This window comes from Camelina sativa, chromosome 6, assembly GCF_030686135.1.
Source record: "Camelina sativa cultivar CO46 ecotype springtype chromosome 6, ASM3068613v1".
Taxonomy (NCBI): domain Eukaryota; kingdom Viridiplantae; phylum Streptophyta; class Magnoliopsida; order Brassicales; family Brassicaceae; genus Camelina; species Camelina sativa.
Window position 1 is genome coordinate 23,492,727 of NC_141885.1, and position 22,870 is coordinate 23,515,596.

At 32.4% G+C, this 22,870-nt stretch overlaps 3 protein-coding genes and 1 non-coding gene across 5 annotated transcripts; 3 read left to right on the forward strand and 1 right to left on the reverse strand.

Moving 5' to 3' along the window:
• Positions 1-4,135: 4,135 nt before the first annotated feature.
• Positions 4,136-5,753, forward strand: LOC104699282 (uncharacterized). Its single transcript, XM_019246408.2, has 5 exons — positions 4,136-4,413; positions 4,518-4,675; positions 4,824-5,163; positions 5,265-5,302; positions 5,420-5,753. Exons 1-4 carry the CDS (start codon positions 4,395-4,397, stop codon positions 5,291-5,293), a joined length of 546 nt encoding a protein of 181 aa, XP_019101953.2. The 5' UTR covers positions 4,136-4,394; the 3' UTR covers positions 5,294-5,302; positions 5,420-5,753.
• Positions 5,754-7,514: 1,761 nt separating this feature from the next.
• LOC104699283 (uncharacterized) lies at positions 7,515-8,430 on the forward strand. Its single transcript, XM_087453756.1, has 2 exons — positions 7,515-7,763; positions 7,883-8,430. The coding sequence occupies exons 1-2, from the start codon at positions 7,611-7,613 to the stop codon at positions 8,231-8,233; spliced, it is 504 nt and encodes a 167-aa protein (XP_087309882.1). The 5' UTR covers positions 7,515-7,610; the 3' UTR covers positions 8,234-8,430.
• Positions 8,431-12,198: 3,768 nt separating this feature from the next.
• LOC147942939 (small nucleolar RNA U49) lies at positions 12,199-12,260 on the reverse strand. The gene has a single exon (XR_015560629.1). It is a non-coding gene; the product is annotated as a small nucleolar RNA U49 (small nucleolar RNA).
• Positions 12,261-17,962: 5,702 nt separating this feature from the next.
• LOC104792532 (type I inositol polyphosphate 5-phosphatase 8) lies at positions 17,963-21,909 on the forward strand. Of its 2 annotated transcripts, none has more exons than XM_010518713.3 (11): positions 17,963-18,094; positions 18,900-19,023; positions 19,109-19,193; positions 19,302-19,361; positions 19,840-19,924; positions 20,027-20,131; positions 20,225-20,603; positions 20,736-20,920; positions 21,020-21,125; positions 21,217-21,365; positions 21,458-21,909. In XM_010518713.3, the coding sequence occupies exons 2-11, from the start codon at positions 19,000-19,002 to the stop codon at positions 21,744-21,746; spliced, it is 1,467 nt and encodes a 488-aa protein (XP_010517015.1). In that variant the 5' UTR covers positions 17,963-18,094; positions 18,900-18,999; the 3' UTR covers positions 21,747-21,909. The 2 variants fall into 2 exon arrangements, with proteins under 2 accessions (XP_010517015.1, XP_010517016.1); XM_010518714.3 differs by having other exon boundaries at positions 17,967-18,409.
• Positions 21,910-22,870: the final 961 nt, after the last annotated feature.

The following is a 22,870-nucleotide window of genomic DNA, read 5'->3' on the forward strand; positions in this document are numbered from 1 at the left end:
CTGGATTCCTTACTCCATATCGAGGGGAAAGATACCATCCTAGAGAATATAATGGAGCTAGACCACCAAGTAGTCACAAAGAAATGTTCAATAAACGACATTCTTCACTGCGATCTGTCATCGAACGGACTTTTGGTGTATGGAAAGCAAAATGACGAGTTTTAAGAGAAAAACCAAGGTATGCCATACATGTTCAACGAAAAGTTATTGTTGCAACAATGGCATTACATAATTTTATTAGATTATCAAATCTACGAGATGTTGACTTCGATTCTGACCGCATAGCTAGTAATATAGCTGAAGAAGATTATAATTCAGATGAAGAATTAGAGCAAAACAATACTCCAATGCAGTATATGGAAGGGATTCGGGATGAAATTTCTGCATCATTATGGAGTTCTCGATGATGATGATAGTAATTTTGCAGTAATGTATTTTCTATATGCAATAAACGTATGTTTTTTTCTTGCATCATTGTATTTTTAATCTTTTAATAAAAATTAAAAATCATTATTTTATTATTTTTAAAATAATTATTATACATAAAAACCAAAACCTAATCAAGTCACCATTCAAGATTTTGCAAAAACTAAAATCTACACAAAAAATCAAAAACTAAAAAAATCAAAAACCAAAATCCAAAAGCTAAAAACCAAAATCTAAAAACTAGTTAAAAACCAGTAGCCATCCATGGCCTATAATTTACTTTTTCCAGAGGTTAGAAAATGAGATTTTCTAAGTTTATCATACTTTAGTTTACGTTAGCACATCTCATAATTAATTTGCCTATTCTCCACTTGCATGTTTTTTTTTTCTTTTCAATTTGGTTAGTTTTTGAATGTGGGAAATGTTGTTTAGTTTTGAGGGTATTAGTTGATGCGTTTTTCTTTTTATTAAGTATTTGTTTTATTTTTTGTCAATTTATATCTAAAGTCAGCATTAAATTTTCAAGGATAAAAAAAACTTTTAAAATTGGTGAGTTCATCATCATCGAGGGAAAGAATGTCAATTAAACAGACATTATTCGTTTGGTGAAGACTCGAGGACCGGTTTCTGTCGAAATAGAAGTTACTCCGGAATATTCAATGAAAGTAAGTAAATTTCTTACATAATTTTTCAAATACTAATTTTTATTGACATAATTTGGATTTGACTTTTGACTTTTGTTATCTTTTCTTTTTTAAATAGGGGGATATTATGTACTATGGGCCACCCGAAAACTCGAAAGTTGAAATTCACATCGTGTTACTTACCAAGTATTCAACAAACAAAAGTGGCGTATCCTATTTCGAGTATCAGAACAGTTGGGGACCCAAATGGGGAGTGAATGGTTTTGGAAAATTTGCAAGAAGAGTCATTTTGCCTGCTGGAAGACCCTTCTTGATTAAATCCTACATGTATCCTGAGGTATGCATGTGCATAATTTCATTCTGTCTAACTTATGATTAATTTACTAATTTTATTATTATATATAATAAACTTTTACTAAATTATGCAGCTTCTTGATCAAGTCATGGATGTATGAGGACCAAAAACCGCTAGTAAGTAATATATTCTTGTACTAAATATTTAGTTTACTAAATTGGTTTTGTGTGATATGAATCGGAAATCATAAATTTAATAGGTTACTGGAATAAACTTAAAATTAACATAAGCACTCATAACAGTTGTATATATACAGGTACCCAAGTGCTGTATCACATGGAGCAGCGAAATGAGCATACTTTGGTTTTAGAAGCGGTCTTATCTATTATGTTGGTTATGCACCAATTTATCTTATATATGGACTATGGTGCACTATAATTCTACGAATTTTAGTTTATTAAACAAATGAAAACCATATTTTTGGTATTTTGGTATTTTGAGAAAACTCGTTTTGTATTTTGTTTTACGTAACTTTTAAAGACTTTGTTCTACTACTTATGCAGTTATGCCGTACCTTTTTATATGATGCTATCAAACATAGTAACCATATGTAATCTTAATCTTAATATATATAAAACATAAGTCACTTACCGACTTACTATGTTTGATATGATATAAAACACAAGTCAAACATATACCATATATATGTAAATAAAATAATAAGTTTTCTTTTCAACATTCAATGTAAAGTAATATAAAACACAAGTCACTTACCACGAATATCAAAGTCACTAATTATCTTATTTATCATGTTGCATTTTTGGGTATTAAAAGACTACACTGCTAATACTGATCACAAGGATAGATTATTATACTACAGCTTCTACTTGCACCTTAGTACCTTACACAAGCACCCATAGCTTAGACCTTACTCCTAGTTGTAGACTCACTTCTACAAGCACGGTTAAACTACTAAACATTACACAACAACAGCTAGACTTGACAACTCTACTTATAGCTAGACTTGCGCCAACCTTACAAACAACATAATTCAATGGCCTATCTCAACTAATAAAGCCCATTGTCTCATTAATACAAGATACACAAGCTACAGATCGACTTGCCAAAGAACCTGTACCGAACAATGTTTTTTTTACCAGTTACTATTACATTCTTGTATTTTGTTGTAAATGTCCCCAAACGAGGATCACTCTTTCTGGTAATAAAAGCATTCGAGATGTTAAAAAAAAAAAAAAATTAATATAATTTCAAAATTAAAACACTATAATTTAAACTCTATACGATTATTATGGAAGTACATATATAAAACTAATATTATCTTATATCAAAATTACATCAAATTAACATTACAATAAAGATTTATGGATTTTATAAAGAAAACCTAAATAATGCTCATTATAAGTGAAAATGTCAAATCGTAATTTTTGCAATTTAATTACTAAACAAAAAGAAAATACATTATTAATCTTCTAAATAATAAATAGCCAAATAATATTTAATATTTAATTTACCATATTAATTACTATGTTTTACATCTCATCTTTGGTAGGCGGTAATCTAAGTTTAACAAGATAAAATTGAAAAGTATGGACATTTACCTAATTAATATATTCAGAGGGGTGGTAATGTAAGAAAGAAAACTATAGACCAGTTAATCTTGATGACAACCAGTATGCTGTGAAACCAGAAACCACCAGAGAGTTCATGGCCAGGCTATCTATGGAGTCCCTAGAGGGATTCAATGAAATAAATAGTACAAAATATGTTTTTTTAAAGGTTATCAAAGCCAATTTTCACTTCTCTGCTGGCATCATGTTTTACATTACCTTTCAAGGTAAGCTACTATCCGATGATGTCTTAAAACAGTTCCAAACTAAGGTTTGCTATTGCGCTGAAACCGCCGATTTTATCTCATGCGAACTCAAACCTGAGAAAAGAGGTAACTCTCGACATGACTTGGTCTATCTTTGTTTTCTTGTCTGTTGTTGAGAAATCATTTTGAAACTGGTTATAATATTGTTTTTGGCAGTCCACTCCATTGAGGCTGCAGATAAAGAAGATCCCAAGAAACCAAGGTATATCTATCTATCTTGTCTTTTTAATTTACTTTGATGATCGTCTTTCCCTTTTTGTTCTCTCCTATGTTACTAAAGGTTCTTTTACACTCTGCTGAAAGTTGTTTTCTTGCTGTATTTATATCCTCAGATTGACTTCAGTGGAGCCATCTAATGTCTAATACTGGATCAGACGCAAGCACAAACCGAGTCTATGTTATGTAATGACACTTGCTACTATTTCCCCTGTTCGTTTCTTGTCTTTAGAGTCCCAAGTTCTCATCAGACGCTTATGTTATCTTATTATATTTTAATCTATGTATTGACGGTGTGTTTTAATTTAATTAGTCCAACAGCGAATTCAAAGTTTGCTAATCCCTTAATTATGATAGAGAGCAACGGTTCTCTCAGTCCAATTTTTCTTAGGTTGTTTTCAAATCCCATTTTTGAGCCGTCCTTATAGAACCGGATACTTTCGGTCCAGTTGGATGTTTAAAATTAAAATGGTCTGAATTTTGATAAAAGATTATTTTAAAGGTTCAAATGACATTATTAATTTAGCTTTCTCATATTTCACTCTTACAGTCTTTTTTTTTTCTTTCTTTTCTCTCATTCTCCTTTCTCATTCTTTTAAAGTTTCACTCGTTCATCTCTTGTCTATAAATTAATCTTTTAGCAAACAAACCGAATCCTTTAAACCAAATGTTGAGCCAACTAAGTCAGGCCTAATGGAAAAAACAAAAAGAATATGATTTATTACCTACACAAGCCCGTTGTTGTTGTTGTTGTTGTTTTTTATTCTCTTTTATTGTTATTTGTATATCTGGATTAGAGTAATGTGTCTCAGCCGTCCGATTGACAATTAACCAAACTACGTTAGCTGTATCAAACGAAAAAAAATTATAGGGCTAGGGTTCTTGTATTTTTGTTCATAAAACACGCAAAGCTCCTTCGATGGCGGATGATTTTCCAGGTACGAAACCAGATCTGTAATTTTTTATTTTATTTGGAAGGATGTATGTATACATACATATATTGGATGAAATCCCTAAAAGTAGTTAGTCGGTACGGTGTCAGATTGGAGAACGATGGTGCATCCTGTATATTTGCTATACAGGGAAGATGAGTTTTCTCGGAAAATCTATTATCCTTCTATAAGACGCTGTGCGGATGAAGACAAGGTCTTGGCGGAGGAAGAGTATCGCATCTTAAGGGAACAAGTCCATGAGTCCGAGGTTTTTTCATCTTTCTTTTAGTGTATGTTTGGTTCTTTCTTGCTTGCTATAAAATCTACTAGTGTTTAAAAAAGTCAGTTTAATTTCTTGGAAAATGATTCATCATCATATTGGTGTGTGTATTGTTTTAATAAGTAATAATCATTAGGGGTTTGACATAGATTTCACCAAGTTCCGCTGCGCTTTCAATTACCTACCTGTTGCTCTCGATGGAGACGACGAGTTTGGTGGACCAGGAACCAACAGAGAGTTTATGGACAGGCTGTCTTTGGGTTCCCTAGAGAGATTCAATGAAACTAATAGTACAAAATATGAATTTGACAAGGTTATCAAAGTCAATCATCACTTATCTGCTGGCATGATGTTTTACATTACCTTTCAAGCTAAGCTGCCCTCCGATGATGTCTCTAAAGAGTTCCAAGCCAGGCTCTGCTATTGCAGTGGTACCCCTGATTATATCTTATGCCAACTCAAACCTGAGAAAAGAGGTAACTCGACATGACTTGGTCTATCTTAGTTTTCTTGTCTGTTGTTAAACTATCATTTTGAAACTGGTTACAATATTGTTTTTTGGATATGTTTTTGGCAGTTCACTCCACTGAGGCTGCATATAATTAAAGAACCAACGTATATCTATCTTGTCTTCTTCTTTACTTTGATGAGTCTTCTTTTCCTTTGTGTTCTCTCTTAGGGTTTTTTTTTACACTGATGAAAGTTTCTTTCTTGTTATATTGATATCCTCAGATTGACTGACACTGGAGCCATCTAATATCAACTGGATCAGACGCAAGCACTCTTGTGATAAATTAACCAAGTCTATGTTATGATGTAATGACGCTTGCTACTACTACTACTTTTGCTACCAATCTAAGACAAACCGAATCTCTTAACCAAGTTGATTAGCAGGCCACTAAGTCAGGGGTAATGGATTTTGTTTCTTGTAGTGATACTACATGACGCACTATTTTTTCTTTCCAGACTATTAAGCAGATTGTTGGCAACTCAACTAGCTATAATATATATTCTTTTCGAAGCAATGCTGACTTTATAAAACTGAAAGTGGTTTTGATTTTAACAATAGTAATAATATTACTAGTCAAATAACAAACATAGAGAATACCCAAATAACAGTCGTTGTCGTAGCTCAAGACATATATATATATATATGATCATCATACAAAATTCGAAAACATATTATCTCTTGGTTTTGGCAGATTTTTAAGACGTTGTTATTTCACAGATTAATTTGCTTATATATAGGTTTAGAAAACTTGTATAAAAACATTCAAGAAAAAAATATTAGCAAATATGTTAAAGCCAATATTTCTAAAATATTAAATTTATGTATTTTATTTAATGTCATGCTCGTAACATTGCAAAAAATAACAATAGCAACTCACTGACACTAAAGAGTTAGGGGTTCTTGTATTTAGTTCATAAACGCAAAGTGAGAAATCTGATTCGATGGGGGATAATTCTGGGTATATATGGCCATGATTTACCAGGTACGAATCCAACTCTGTAATTTGTTTTTAAGGATCTAATAATGCATTTATAGATCCCTAATTTGCGGAGGCCCCAGATTGGAGAACTACTCTGGAGACTGTGTATATGAAATACGCGGATGATGATGATGGTAGTAATGATTAAGATGGTTCAGGGAGGAAAAGGTATTATCCGCATATAAGACGCCCTAAGGATGAAGAGCCTAAGATCTCAGCGGAGGAAGAGTATCTCCTCATGGAGAAACAAGTCCTAGAGTCCAAGGTTTTCCATCTTTTCTTTTCTTTTCTACTTTTATAGTACTCTAAGTCAGTTTTTTTTTTTCTACTTTTATAGTACTTTTCTTTTCTGTCTTTTTTTTCTTTCAATTTGATGAGTTTCTACACTCTCCTGAATTAATGTTTTTTGTTTGTTATATTGATATCCTCAGATTGACTCATGCGCCATTTAGTGTCTAATAGTGGGTGGTGATCAGACCGAGAACCGAGTCTAGTTATATAATGCATGACCTATGCACATGGAATTCTCATCAGCTCTATATACACACATTAGTTGCCGACATAGAATTAAGAGTTTTTGCTTTGTTAGATTATACAAAGCTATCAGATCATGTATCGTTCACCTTGTTAACTTTCACTTCTTCTTTTTTTTTGTTTCCACACCAGATATATTATAGCTAGCTGATGATTGTCGATTCTCAAATGTGTGGGATTTTGATAATGAAAACGAGTTTTCACTGTAAGGCACCTCAGTCCCATTCCTTCCTAGAGTGACATTTACATTGTTAATGGAATGAACAGTTTTATCATCTACATCGGCAGCCCTGGAAGTTTCGGGGTAACCGCTCAGTAAATTGATCAGACAGGGGAAATGTGAGCTAGAATACAAGTTGCTGGTAGGAATATCAGGTTCATGTTTCTTGTTTAGAAGTAACTCTGCCTCGGAGCCATCCAAATGACACTGATGAGGACGCTTAGAAGCATTACCATTAGCCATCTAGCCAACACTATATGAATCTATGACTACTCTTATAGCCATCCAAAAGCTTTGGTTTTGAAATGACTGCAACATAGATTGAAAGAGCTTTATTATTACTAGTCTTTTAATTCAAATTTGTAAACAGTTACTAGCTTCAAACTAACAAAATCAATCAAAATTAGCTCAATATCCATAATCTTTTACGAGTTAACCTGAAAAGTGAAAACATTCATTAATATATCTGAGGGTATTTACGGACAAACAAAACTATAAGACCAAAATGCGAAGAGTACAAAACCTAGAGTGTTAATTAGGGTTATTGTTTTGTTCATAAAACGCAAAGGATGGGGGATAATGAGGGGTCTGATTTACCAGAGACGATTCCAATACATATTTGCCCCCAAAAAGAAAAAATAGGCTCTATACATATTATCAGGTCTCAGATTGGAGAACTATGGTTATACCGGTAGAATTGCGATACAAGGATGACGGTGATGTTCCTGGGAAAGATTACTATCCTTGTATAAGACGCCCTAAGGATGAAGAGTCTAAGATCTCAGCAGAGGATGAGTATCTCCTCATGAAGAAACAAGTCCAAGATTCCGAGGTTTTCATCTTTCTCTTCTTTTTTTTTAATGGTAAATTTCTTTTATCTGCTTGGGAATAATATTGATTCATCATCTTGGTGTGTGTGTGTGTGTGTGTTTTTTTAAAAAATATCTTTAGGGGTTTGACATCGATTTCACCAAGTTCCGCTGCATTTTCAATTACCGACCATATGATCTCGATGCCAATATTAATATTCCTTTGGAACTAGGAACAAGCAGAGACGTAATGGACAGGTTATCTCGGGAATCCCTAGAGAGATTCAATGAAATAAATAGTACAAAATATGAGTTAGTCAAGGTTATCAAAGCCAATTTTCACGTCTCTCCTAGCATCATGTTTTACATTACCTTTCAAGGGAAACTACTTAATGGTTATGACTCCAAAGAGTTCCAAGCTAAGGTTAGCTGTCGTGTTTTCCCCGAGACTATCTCATGCCAACTCAAGCCTGAGAAACAAGGTAATTCGTGATACTTGGTCTATCTTTGTTTTCTTGTCTATATTGAGCTCAATTAGAAAACTGGTAATAATATTGTACTTGGATTTGTTTTTGTCTTTTTAATTACTTTGTTGAGTCTTTTCCTTTGTGTTCTCTCTATTAGGGTAAGGGGTTTTGAAACTCTGTTGAATATTTTTTGTTATATTGATATCCTCAGACGATTGACACATGAGCCATCCAATGTCTAATACTGGATGGTGATCAGACACAGTCTAGCTAGTTATATAATGCAAGACTCATGCCCATGCATTCTCATCAGCTCTATATATACACATTATGTAGTTTTCGGCATAGATCATTTGTCGCCCGCCCTGTCAGAGTTTTTGCGTTTGTAGATGATACAAAACTATCAGAATCCTTCACCTGGCTAACTTTCACTTTCTGGTTTCAAATAACAATCGCCGTGCGTAGCTCAATACATATGATCATTATACAAAATTCGAAAACCTCTGATAAATTGATACACATGTAACTGTACATACTTGCTATACAAGGATGATGATGTTTCTTGGACAAGGTATTATCCTAATATAAGATGCTCTAAGGGCATCTCCATCCCTAATACTATGAGAAGTGTCTTATCATAATTAAAAAATAATATGTAAAAAAGAAACATTATTCTAATAATTGGATGTCTTTAAATTTGAGATATTGTGTTAAAAGTATCTCTGCCAAGACATTTTAAAACATAATGTACTAGATTTAAGGACACTCCCAATAGTATTAGGGATGGAAATGCTCTAAGGATGAAGAGCCTAAGATCTCGGCGGAGGAAGAGTATCTCCTCATGGAGAAACAAGTAGAAGAATCCAAGGATTTCATCTTATATATCTTTAATTTTCATGCCAACTCAAACCTGAGAAAGAAGGTAACTAGGTAAGTAGTGATGATTGAATTCTTGTCTCTGGTGATCAATTTGAAAGTTGAAGTTCAGACTCCATGTTTTCACAAAACATTTTTTTATTGACTGTGACATGTGTTTTAAAAGTTGAAGTGCGAATTCGGGTTCGTTATATGTTCGTTCGTCGTCACTTGTAACGAGATTAAGCTCCAAATGTGATAGAGCAATGATTCTCAGTCTATTTCTTTTGCAAACAAACAAGGGTTGTACTAGGCCTGAGCATAAATATCAGACTCGAAAACCCGACCAGAATTGATTAAAAAAATTGAGATTCAGTTGGTATCGGTTTGCAAATATTACTGAAATAGATACTAAAAATATTTTGTTTTGGCTTTGGATTCGATTCGGGAAGCATCTGAACCCGTAAAACTAATATTAATAGTTCACTGGACCCAAAAAGGTAGAAAAGTCTAGATGAAACAGTTGGTAGACTCTGTAATGCTGATTTGTTACTCGTGGGTCTTTAACTAGTCGTGTCATGGTCGTTTTCTCTTCGAACTAGGAAACTGTCCCTAATTCATTGATCATTTTGAAGACAACTGATGCTGAAGAATAGTGTATTTATTTCATGCTCATAACATTGTAACTAATCAAAGATCACAAGCTAATTTTAAGTAAACAGCTGCACAACGGGTATCCATTATCCGTCTTGAGAAGAAGGAAAAAACTCGTTTCTTTACAAGTACCAAACATGTAGCAATTACAATATTGAAATCTAGGTCATATAGTTGACAAAAAAAATTAACACTGTAATAAAGTTGACTTCAACCAAAAGTTTAACTTTGCGTGTTGAAGAAAGTCAAAGGTCCTCTGTTTTGAAGCACGCAATTAATTGCCACTTTTAACGACCAATTTAAAAGAGTTTTAATTACTAAACATGTGATAGCCACCAATATTTCTCATCGACCACTATCACCATTCACCACATGCACATGGTCCACATCTATAGTTTTATTATATATATTCATGCGAACAAATACAGATATATAGAGACAAACATGTAACATATGCATGCGCGGCTTCAAACATGATATATGAGTCCTTTTATAATATTGTAGAATGTATAGTTCGATGTATATATCGAGTTTTTGGTTCTGAAAAGTTGGTGACTTTATATATTCAAGGTTTATATATAAAGGGACCTACTGGTTCGGCTTATGTGCATGTAGATGTCGATCCATATGCATGCATTTATTTGAGAAGTCGTCTCACCTTTTCATCAAATTTGGATGAGTTTTGGAATCGCTAGCTACGGGGACAATTGTATATTCGTATAACCATATATAATACATAGGACATATATAGCCAAACATGGATTCATCATCATGTGTGCAAATATATATGAGATATTTCTCAGCAAGGTATATTCGTATATATGCAATGCATAATGCATATTCCCCACTCGCTAATCTGTCAAATGCTCGTTTTTTGCTCAATTCTATTGGTTAGTAATGGGCCAGAATTGTGTGTGACCACCACTAAAACTGCACAATCATAAACAATGCATAAATAAATTGAGGAATTTCTATTTGGATGCATGAAAATATGAAATGCTCAACTCTATTGATGCATGAATCACGTATATCACACTAACGTTTATATATCAATACTTCCTAGCTAGAATGCATAGCCCCTACCTACTAACTAATATGCGGAATATCCCAATTAGTTCAACAAATCATTGGTTAATACTTAATTACGCCACAATATAATATTTAATTAATACTTACATACTTATTTATCTATACATATGGTTTAGGTCGGTGGTAGTGCTTTCCAAAATTTTAGGACTCTAGTAAAGATGGAAATCAATCCCAACGAACCCGATGGTCCAAATTCGATTAATTGTCTGCATTATAGATCGTAAAAGCATTATTTATTGGTCTCAGTGGGTTGTTTAGTCATCAAAATAACTAAATTAATGAGATTAATGTTATTCTTATATTACCTATATATAATATAATTAATTAATATCAGCATAATGCTTGATTAGACGAATCATAAGAGAGTTTAAATCACACTCTGCTTGGCATGAAGTGCATTTCATGTGATTCTCGTGAATGGGAAAAAGCGGGGGATCATTCACGTCATTGCTTAGCTAGCTAGTTACTATTAACCGAGTGTACATGTCAATTAAAAGCTCAATGGAACTCCTAATTCAGTATAATAATTATTACTGGCCATGGATCACGCATTTATATATATGATCATATAAATGTTATAACGGTAAATTAAAGCACGGCTCTGATCGGGTGCTAAGTAAAGTTATATCATCTTCACGATGTAGTCTATACATGCATATATACTACTTGGAATGTCTCATAACACATACTGATGTATTAGTTAAACTAACTTCGAGCCTTCGAGACTACCCAACCCAAGGCTCAGCAGTTGCGATTGCTTCCAACCATAACCACACTCATAGCAATGGAGGTCCTACCACAATTACTCCATTTAGTTAATTAGCATGAAATTTATGACAACTAAAAATAACAATAATCTTCAATTATATATTACTTAGAGCAGTTCCATCGGTTTGATACCGTACGCATGAGTATACTAAATATAATACTTTAATCATTTTATAATATATAAATTTTTAATTTTAATTTTTAGTTACTTAAAAAAAGAATAACCAATCTTATCAAGCCAAGTATGAGAAACCCATTGTCAGTTGATTCTCATTGTTTCTCCTGTAAAAAACGTTTCTAGCCTTCTCTTCTCTTTTCTCTTCCTTTTTCTTTTTTTTTCTCTTTCTCACGTGAGAGATTCACCTACATACAAACTGATGGAGCTGCTCTTATATGTTGAACCTTAAACATTCTAAATGTTTTATGATTTTTTTTCCCTTAAATTAGTAATCTTATAGATTATGTACAGCCTTGTAGTAGTTTATGTTATGTTTATTCAATTATTTACAATAGCATAAATTTATTAGTCCTTTCTAACTTAGTACAGTAGTTTCTTATTTTTATCATAACTGGATCGGGAACACTGACCGGGTGATGGGTGTAACTACCGGATGCAATCCTCGTTCAGTCCACTGTTGTGTAAAGTGTCATACGGCAATTCCTATCTTATGGGATTGCTTATATTGTATATATTTGGTAATTTAAATGTCGTAGTTTTTTATTCACAAATTTATCCCATAGTGCGCTTCAAGGCTAAATGCTTTTTCCAAGTAGAAACTTCAAGGGAAAAAAGAAGTGAACTAAAGTCTTAAAAAACTAATACTGAAAAAAGGCCATATAGTTTCCATCTGGAAACTTTTAAGAACAACGTGGATTAGAATTACATCATACTCAATAGAATGAGAGCTATATATATATTAATCACGATTCACGCAGATTAAAGGGGGATAACTAAAGAAATGTGGGTCACTCACTTGCCTGCCAAAGCTGGCCATATGAGAGCACTTTCTAGGAGAGTAGTGGTACCAACTTCCCTCTCTATACAATATTGCGATCCAAATCATTGGTCTCTCAACTCTATCATCAAAAGAAACATTCATTATTTAGTGTTTTTTATAAATTTATTAAACTATTTTAAAAAATAATAATAAGCTTTACAACAGAGCCGCAAATTTGCAATGAGCATTTAAAAATATTGGACCTATAATACTTTTTAAAGCACGATAGACTAAAAGAAATGCAAATCTTTTTCGAATGGTCATATATCGATAGCAATCGTTTGCTAGTTTTTTTCTTTTTTTTTCGGGTCAAAAGTTTTATATCTATTAATATATATTGCGCTAAATATCTTTTTTTATAAGAAAATGAACATTTTATGTGTGGTTTATAATATATTTTTAATATCTGATTTCTAACTAAGTTAAACATGTATCAATGTACGTTAACACTTAACACATGTATATGGACTATGGTGTTGGTTGAAATGGACTCACATCATATGAATTGGACGCAAACGTGAATATAGATTTCTAAATAAATTTAGCGCTTGTTTTTACATGGTTGCGTGATTCTGAATTCGATATTTCACATCCACCTTAGCTTGTACAGTTTTTAATCTGAATTTTCTTCTGCAAGATATGATCATGCATGGCATGGCAGTTTACACACTTCTCATCATAGGCATTCATTATTGTTTTCCAGTCTTCCTTTATAAAAATATAGATCGGACATGTGCATCTATTTGGGAACTTAACTTTTAGCAAGTGAGTTTAATTATTAAAACACTTGATTGTAGTCACTAAACACTAATCATATCGTTACAACTCTAATAATTGGACAATACTTTCGTTCTTTAGCCTTTTTCTGATTTTTATTCTCCTTTTGTAGATTTACTAACCAACCCCACTTTTCTTTGCGCCACTCCATCTCAAAACGCTCGTTGGCTTTTTCGATATTTAATTAAAAAAAATTTTTGAACAAACGATATAAATATAATATTTAATTAATTAACATATTCTTTTTTTGTTATATAAATTAATTAACATATTCTTTTTTGTTATATAAATTAATTAACATATTCTTCCAACCATATTTTAATATTGTAAGGATTTTGTTGCTATAATAAAATATAAACATATAGATTTGGCAGCGATTTAGAAAAAACTTCAGCGCTCGTACTTAGAAGTTGAATGATCAGTATTCAACTTTACAAAAAAAAAAAAAAAAAAAAAAAAAAAAAAAAAAAAAACAAGTTTGCAAAAGACAATATTTCTTGATTAGTGTCTACTAGCCGAGAATCTGTCGTTGTCATTGGTTATATATTCTCGTTTTATTGGTCGACAACCATTCAAACTTCGTTCAAGAGTTCTGAAACCCATTTTCTCCTTTCTCACCCAAGATGTTACAATATCATCATGTCGCCTACGATGAACTAAGATCTACTGTTATAAGTTTAAAAATGCATGTGGTTCTTTTCTAACCTGAGCATAATTAAGTTATTACATCTTTTAACATAACTCATATAGAAAAAATACTCTCTAATTTCAATGCTTAGATTATTGTTCTTGCTAATTGTTCCAGTCTGTTATATTTCTTGTTGTTGGCAAAAACAACACTTACTTTCTTGTTGTTACTCGGATCAAAATATTTTCATTAATTAAGATTAGACGACACCTGTAATTATCTGCCTCCAATTGTAGCTTGAGTAACCGCCAACTAAACTTATAGAATTTGTCTTTTAATGAACTTCACTTTTGACAAAAAAAAAATGAACTTCACTTGTTTTAGCCCCTTTTCTTTTTTTGTGTCGACCACCTTGGTTTATTACTTAATGGCTGAAAATATGACTTTAATGACACATGCATGTTATCAAGAATTTAACTATTATTACTAATTAAGATTATATAGTATTCGAAACACTTTTGTTCTTAAATTTCATGTCTGTACGTTGAGGACAGCTAAATTGTTCCCATGGGATAGTTTTATATGCATATGCATAATCTAGTAGATCACATCAATATAATCTACCTCAAGAAGAAAAGAGATTTATTTTCATCAACACATAAATATAGATGTCTTAATCCTTTACTCCCTCTAGTAAAAATTAAACTAATCCCCCTTTTTAATTAGGTGGTGGTCATCATAGTCATATCTAATTCTTTATTTATTTTGACACATGGAGGCACTGTGTTATTGAAGCCTCGTATAAAAAAACAAATTTACTATGTATTGATGACACTTAGACTGGCTCTAATTAGAGAAATAATGTACTGTCTAATGAATTAATGAATAGTGGTGACGTGACCAGGCTAAACGTTTAAAGTTTAGAGTGTATATTTATAATTAAATAATACCTTTTCTAGTATATTCTTATTTAATACTCCTATATATTACCACAACTATTTTAAACTCAAATTTGCAGATTTAGTTATTTTGAAATTATTTGTTTCTAGAAATTTCATAACCTTCGTTATAATTTTTAAACTAATTAATCTTTTGAATTAAATGAAATAATGTAGTCAATGATTTCAAATGTTCAAAAGTTTATTTCATTCGTCATATTCATTGTTATATAGGAAGATAAAACGTATATAAGGTTTCAACTTTCTTTTTATTCGAAGTTTGTTGAAATTCGTTTTTTAAATATCTACTAGAAATTATTAATTTTTAATGACTTTTGATATATCGAATGCTGCATTTCACTGCCAATTGAACTTTAAGTTAACCTAAGTTTCTACTACAACCACAATGTTGTAAAGTGCAATTTATATAGCACAGATAAAATCTTTAATTGTCTTTCAGAATGTTAAGTTCACCGATTTAACCACGAAAACTTAATTTAAACTATATGCATGTTATTTTTTCTTTTATGAATTACAAGTATATATGTATATGTTAATTTCTTAAAAAAAAGTGTATATATATGTATAATTATACTATATATTGAGTATTAACTTATATACGATAACCAAATTCTCGGATACAAAATATGGATAATATGACGTACAGAATATCAGGAGACTTAAGACGATAATGAAGGATTACTTGTCGTTTGTGAGTCTAAAATCCGACGTGCATGTTAGGTCGCCCGCATTATTTCAATCAATCTACACAGGTCTACACATACCCGTAAAAATAAGCCACAGTTTGCAAAATGTTTAAAAAACTTTGTATAGTTTAATCCAAAGGGGGATATATATAAGCGATAAAAACTAAAAAGTATGCACATTGGAAGCTTCTTCGACTAGTCAAACATCTAAAACTCCGAAAGAGCAAATAACTTAATAAGTTAATTAGCTTTAGAAGAGAGATTAATAATTGTTAATACATCGGGGGACATGGATCTTCAATTCTTCATCACTCCTTGTAAATGGATCGATAAGATCATATCCGTGATGAAAGAGACAGGAGATCAATAAATGTGAGAATTTAACCTACCTGATCTATATATGTTGCGTTAACATTCGGACCGTAGAATCAGGACGTGTCGTCTGAGATTATGTGATTAGTTGGTTACTAATTATATTTAAATGCATGTTTGTGGAATTCTGATTTGTAACGAGACTATAATAATAAAAGGAGTTGGAACACATGTCCTAGTGTGGAGCACGATGACGATTCGTAGGTTTTTTTGTGGGTTAGTCAAAAGAAGGCCTTCAAAAGTTCAATTTTTACGAGGTTTTTTTCTTCTCACTACACACACACATATATATAGGCGTCTATATATATGGTCGATGGCTCTAATAAAAATATTAATAATAATAATGAGGAGAAATAAAATGTAAAAACGTTCAAGGAAATCAGTATTAGGTTTTGTTCTTTATCACTGCATGCCGAAGCATATATGTTAATTTAACATTCATAAAAAATGAGTCCAATAACTTTGTCTAATTTTTTTTGGGTGCAAACTGTAAAGATAAAATAATTGGCTGTAAACATATAGTTTCGTAAGATTGCCGCCCTTTTACATGTTATTTGGGTACTATAAAACTCATACTTTCAAATATTTGCTATCCTTCCAAGTTTTTTAAATGTCCCAATGGAACAATTTACTACACTCTTAACAGTTAGTCATTTAGTGACTGTATTTTTATATTTTCATGGCAGGAAATATGTGAATTACATAGGATTGGTAAGTTAAAATTAAGAGAAATTGTGTAACAAAAGTGGGTAAATTTGAATATTCTTATGGGAAAATAGCAAGTTTGAGGTAAAAGCAAAATAGTACACGTTTTCAAAAGAACTTAACTGATTTGACCAAGACATTTTAGTACGGTATGTGTCAACTCTGCCAATTGCAGTTTGGTTTGCAGTATTTTCCACGTCAGAACTGTTGCTTTAAGGAAAAAAAAAACTAAAAATTGAATATCATAACCAAATTTATGGAAAGGATATCACAAGGATTCAAATAAAGATTATAGTAATTAGAACTCCAAATTTGGTAAAACTTAAAATGTTACATGTATAATACTGTGCTAAAAAGTGTTATTGTGTGCATTTTTATATACATATGAGGAAATATCAGTGCATCACATTCTTATAGGAGAAGACGACTGAATAATTGAGTTCATAATTCAGTCGTAAGGTATTAGTTAATCTTATTGGTGTAAATTGTGTAATTAAATCCTACTTGTTTTAATTATATTCATAATTTCAATGCTGAGACAAAACCGTGGGCTCATTGTGAAACTTGTCTCATGAAGTCAACCATACAACTACAAGAGGATTCATTTGAGAGATGCGAAGGAGTTGACCGTAATTTAAAAATCGTTGGAAAATGCAATTTATGTACTCCAGAAATAAATTTATGTTAATGTGATTTTGAAGCGAGTCCCTATCATGAATTGTTCATTTTTTTTTTCTAGTCGATTACTACGGACCTTTCACTTAAACTTATAATTTTTTTAAATCATATTATTTTAATATATAAATTATTTTATAATTTAAGTATATAATATATTTTAAATAGGTAAGTTGAAACTTTTAAGTTTATTTTGTGAAAACTTAATAAATAAAAGGTACAATGGTAGACACAAAAGTCTACAAGCTTTACCAAAATAATGAAAAACCGAAACCAAAAACACTTTTGATATAATAAGACCTTTTTTTTTTTTTGTCGACAATAAGACCTCTTCCTGATCCACAAACCTTTCCTACTTCTAGATCTCCCCACAGGCCATAGCCAAAGATATAGTAAATTTCCAAAATTACAATTAAGGAAATATTTAAAATTGCATAACCTTCCATCTCAGTACACCTTTGCATAGGTAATGTAAAGTATCATTAAATATTAAAATATCACAGATAAAATAAGGAATGTATTGGTCCAATCAGTCCACCTCCCCACACATAACACAACTTTTATAAATTCCATTTACAGCCGTATAAGCGCACAACGTTCTTCTTCATCCTTCAGAACTTTTCTCTTTCTCTCTCTCTCACAGGTTTCTCCTCCTCAAAATTTAAACTGGCCCTTCTCCATTTTCGTTCACAAAACATTGTTTTGTATAACTTATACTCATGTAAGTCTATAGCTTCCCTCCTACAAAACTACAATTATTACAGCTAATAAATCTGTAATTTACCCTATTTGTTCATTAAGTCGTTTTCGGACAAGACTATCTATTGTTTGAAACTCACAAATGTCTTCCCTTGAATTTTCCTCACGCTTTCGTCTTCTTTTACTTGCTCTGTTTTTTTCTCTTCATGATAGCTCTGTTTCCTTATTTTCCCCTTTTAACACTAACCATAGGAAAAAATGGTTTTGTTATCGTTCCTCTCATCGATCTCGTTATTGCACCTCCCTAGTTCAAAGATGCGTACGCTTATATTTTCGGGTAATTAGCTTTTTATTTCTAAAACAAGAAACAAAGTTTCAGTTCTCGTTTACAAAACCTTATTCTCTGTTTATTTTTCCCCTCTGTAAAGGAAGAACATGGCTTCATACGCATCATGCCATGGGCATGGCATGTGTTAATTAAAGTTTTACAACATGCTTTTTAATATAATTCTCCCTTAATTAAGACTCTAGAACTGTTTATTTTTTTTATAAGTAGTTAAGTTTTTAAAATATCTGTCTCCGATTCTCCTGCAACTAGGTTTTTTTTCTATTTTCCCGTTGAATATCTTAGCTACTAGTATTATTTTTGTTTCAATTTTTTTGTCTGCGTTTTCTTTATTTAACATTATAATTTCTGTCTTTCTTGCTCTTTGATTGGACCCAAATATCGCAATAAATATTATTCATATAGTTATTAGTCATTATTTTTCCATTAATTTCGTTTTCTCTTACGCGTACTAATATCTTGATTACCTCTTAATTTCCAGATCCTCATCCTTTATAAATCCTCGGATTCGTGGTTCTTGACTTTGTACAAAACACAACAACGGTGGCGGAAAAAATAGCAGAGCGTTCTATTACAGAAATATGGGCAAGATCTTGAAATCTAAGGTACGTTCTTTAAAACCACATGTAGTTTTTAGTTCTTTAAAATCATCTTTTGGCTAAAACCGGCTGCGTTTTGCTTTATATATAGGCTTCTTGGCCAAGGACCGTCGTGAGGAAGTGGCTAAACCTACGTAGCGGCGCTTACGAATTCCACTCCGACTACTCAGTCAAAGGTGAGATATTGACTCGTCCCGTTTTGGATATTTATCTAAAGAACTCCGTGCCGTTTTTTTTTAAATATTTTTGTCCTCGACTAACCGGAGGGTTTTTTTTTTCTCTAGTGAATATGGAGCCAAGGCGAAAAAGCTGCTCCGACATGATCGTGCCGGAAAATTTTCCAGGTAAAAAATATATAAAAAATCTCATGAATTTTTATTATATTGTTATTGTGCATCGAAAACGGCGTCGTATCTAATGTCCGTACTAGAACTGAGACAGTCTCCGTACATTATAAAGCTTTTGGGTCCATCTTTGGTAGTAGGATTAGACATATGTGTTAAAAACGACGGCATAATGGGATATTAAGGAACCGAAGTTTATCTATGAAAATCTTGTTTTAACAAGTGATAAAATGAGATTAGTTGTAAAGACAAAAACAAAGAAAATGATAGATTAGTTGTAATATCTGTTTCGACGTGTAGGATGAGAGATGAGGACTTAGGCTATAAGTACGAAAAAAGTCGTAAGTTTTAGGTGTACTTGCTATTCATACAATTCACCAGTTTTTGTTTTATACATATCTTTGTCCGTATATAATTTTTTATAATACTAATTAATACGTAATTAATTAAATTTGTTTTTGTTTTGCGGTTGTAATAGGGTGGTTGGGCCAAGGAAATGGGGATTTAAAACAATCAACCGGTGAACAACATCTGACACGTGTTGATGACAAACTTGATCTCAAGTAATATATATGCTTTCATGATTAACCTACAAATTATCTTATTTTTAGTTACAATTAGCTATGGTTACTAACTTTGTAAGTTGTTCAATTGTTGATGATTAGAATGTTCGTGGGGACATGGAACGTGGGAGGGAAGTCGCCACATGAAGGATTAGACTTAAAAGATTGGCTTGAATCTCCCACAGATGCCGATATTTACGTGCTAGGGTATGCTTATAATCATATTAACGAATTTTCTCCTATTTTAACATATATATGGTTTGGACTAATTATATCATTTCATTATTTTGTTTTGTTTAGGTTTCAAGAAATCGTGCCATTAAATGCCGGTAATGTTCTTGGAGCCGAGGACAGTGGTCCAGCGGCTAAGTGGTTGTCTCTTATCCGAGAAGCCTTGAACAACAACAACAACAACGACCTTGAAGTTGTTAAAAATCACAGAACCTCCTTTGAACTTACGAAATCATCACAACAGCCCCGCTTCAGCTTCTCAGGTCTCTCGGATGATAACCCAATTCCATGCAATTCGACCCCTCTTCGCGGATATAGCCTCGCGGCGAGTAAACAAATGGTGGGGGTATTTTTGTGTGTATGGGTTAGAGATGATCTCCGGAAACGTATAACCAACCTCAAGGTTTCATGCGTTGGCCGTGGTATCATGGGATATCTTGGAAACAAGGTTAATACAAGATATACAAAGTTTCAATAGAGCTGATTCTAGGATTTTTTTTTTTTTTTTGGGTGTAAAATTCTAAGATATTTTGACATATGTGTATGCTTGGTAGCTAATTAACGATGTAACCTTGCGTAGGGCTCCGTATCCATCAGCATGTCGTTGCATGAGACAAGTCTATGCTTTGTTTGTACCCATCTTACGTCTGGAGAAAAAGAAGGCGACGAGGTCAGAAGAAATTTAGATGTGGCTGAAATATTTAAGAGGACAAGATTCTCACGTTCTTCTAAAGATTCTCGACCCGAGACAATAATGGACCACGAGTAAGTCTATATGAAAAATGTCCGAATAACAAGTTTATTTTATTATATTGAAGTTTGATTTAACTTATTAATTTTGTTAATTATGTGTTTGTGTTACAGTAAAGTTATATGGCTCGGAGATTTGAATTATCGGCTAAGGGCGAGCAGTGACGTACATGAAAAACTTATAAACCATGATTGGGAAGCACTTCTAGAGAAAGATCAGGTACACAATTTTTTTATGTACAGCTTATTAATTGTGTATATAAAATACTTATTTAAGAGTACTTAAACTAATAAAGCATGTTCTCTTGCAGCTAAAGATAGAACAAAGTGCTGGTAGAGTTTTTAGGGGATGGGAAGAAGGCAAAATTTATTTCGCACCAACGTATAAATATCAAATAAACTCTGATAATTACGTTGTCCAGACCGGAAAATCAAAAGATAAACGACGAACTCCGGCTTGGTAAGATAATTAACATGAACTGAATATTTTACAATAATGATGATTTTAAACTTTGTTTTTTTCTAACAATGTTTTCAAAATTTAATTTTCAGGTGTGATCGGATATTGTGGAAAGGTGACGGGATGAAGCAACTTTGGTACGTGAGGGGAGAGTCAAGATTCTCGGACCACAGACCGGTTCAATCTTTATTTTCGGTACATATTGACTTGACTCATAATCAATCGAACCGGAAAACTAAACCGGTTAACCAAAACCATCGTCCAAACCCGGTATTGCCTTATACGCGCCACGGGAAAGTCCAAGCTGAAGAGATCTGGTTGCTCACGCGTGCACAAAGTTGTATAGATACACAACCTAGACTTATATCCTCTGCTTCCTAATTTACTTTTGTTTTTTTTTGTTTCTATTTCTTTTTGGATGTTTTCATGTTGACACAAAGAAGAGATGAACACATGGATTCCTAGGATTGGACAGTGGAGCTTTCGAATTTGGCAAAAGCAAGATTGTTTAAATTATGTTAATATTGGGTTAACCTTTTTTTTTCTTGTTTCCCTCTATTAGCTAAGTTTTGGATTAGATCGAGATTAGATGTTGATTTTTAAAGTAAGTGGAACACTGGAACATATAAAAGCTTTTGTTTATTAAAGTAAAAATTTCAAAAATCAATTTTCTTGCACACACTTAATAGACCCAAACATGAAAAGCCCAAATCACTGGAGCCTCTCGGCTCTCCTCGTATAACTTTCTCACCTTGTTTGCACTTCATTCTTCGTAGTTCTTACTATTTACAGAATTGTCCTCTAAATTTTTAATTTTTCAGAAACACCCAAAAACAGAGGTATGAAGATAAACTTCTAAAATTGATCACGAAACCCAAAATTCAATTTCCAACTTTTAGATGTCACAAACATAAAACTATAATAATTAGCATAATGATTTTTATTCAATTTCTTCGCTTGTATAGGTTATATTAAAAAATACACAACATATGGTGTGCATCACATCTCACAAGGATTATGCTCATAATTAAGTTATGTCTAAATCCCTAATTATATCAGTGATTATTTCACTATACGTATATTGTTCTCAGGGATAGGCATGATTAGGTACAATTTCCAGGTTAACGTTTCCCATCCATACAAAGTATCGACAGTTCTCCATTCCTAAGGATTAATATAAGACTTCATTCCTCTGAAGTAAGTTACATGAATTATGCATATCACTAAAACGACTCTGCCTCTAACAGTTTTTTTTTTTGTTTGTTAATTAGTTAATATGAGTTAGTTATATTCATCAAATTTATGATGATTTTTGAAAATATTCAGAAAAATCAGAACTCAAAAGTTATTTTTAAGGGCTCTCATTGAGAATGCTAGAATCTACTCTTTGCTTCTTACTTTGTTCACTATGTTTCTACTTCTTGTAGAGATTACAGCTCTTTCTAATGAACGTAACCGGGACGTTGTAGGGTTTACTAGTCATGAGTCATGAACTCTGGTTTAGA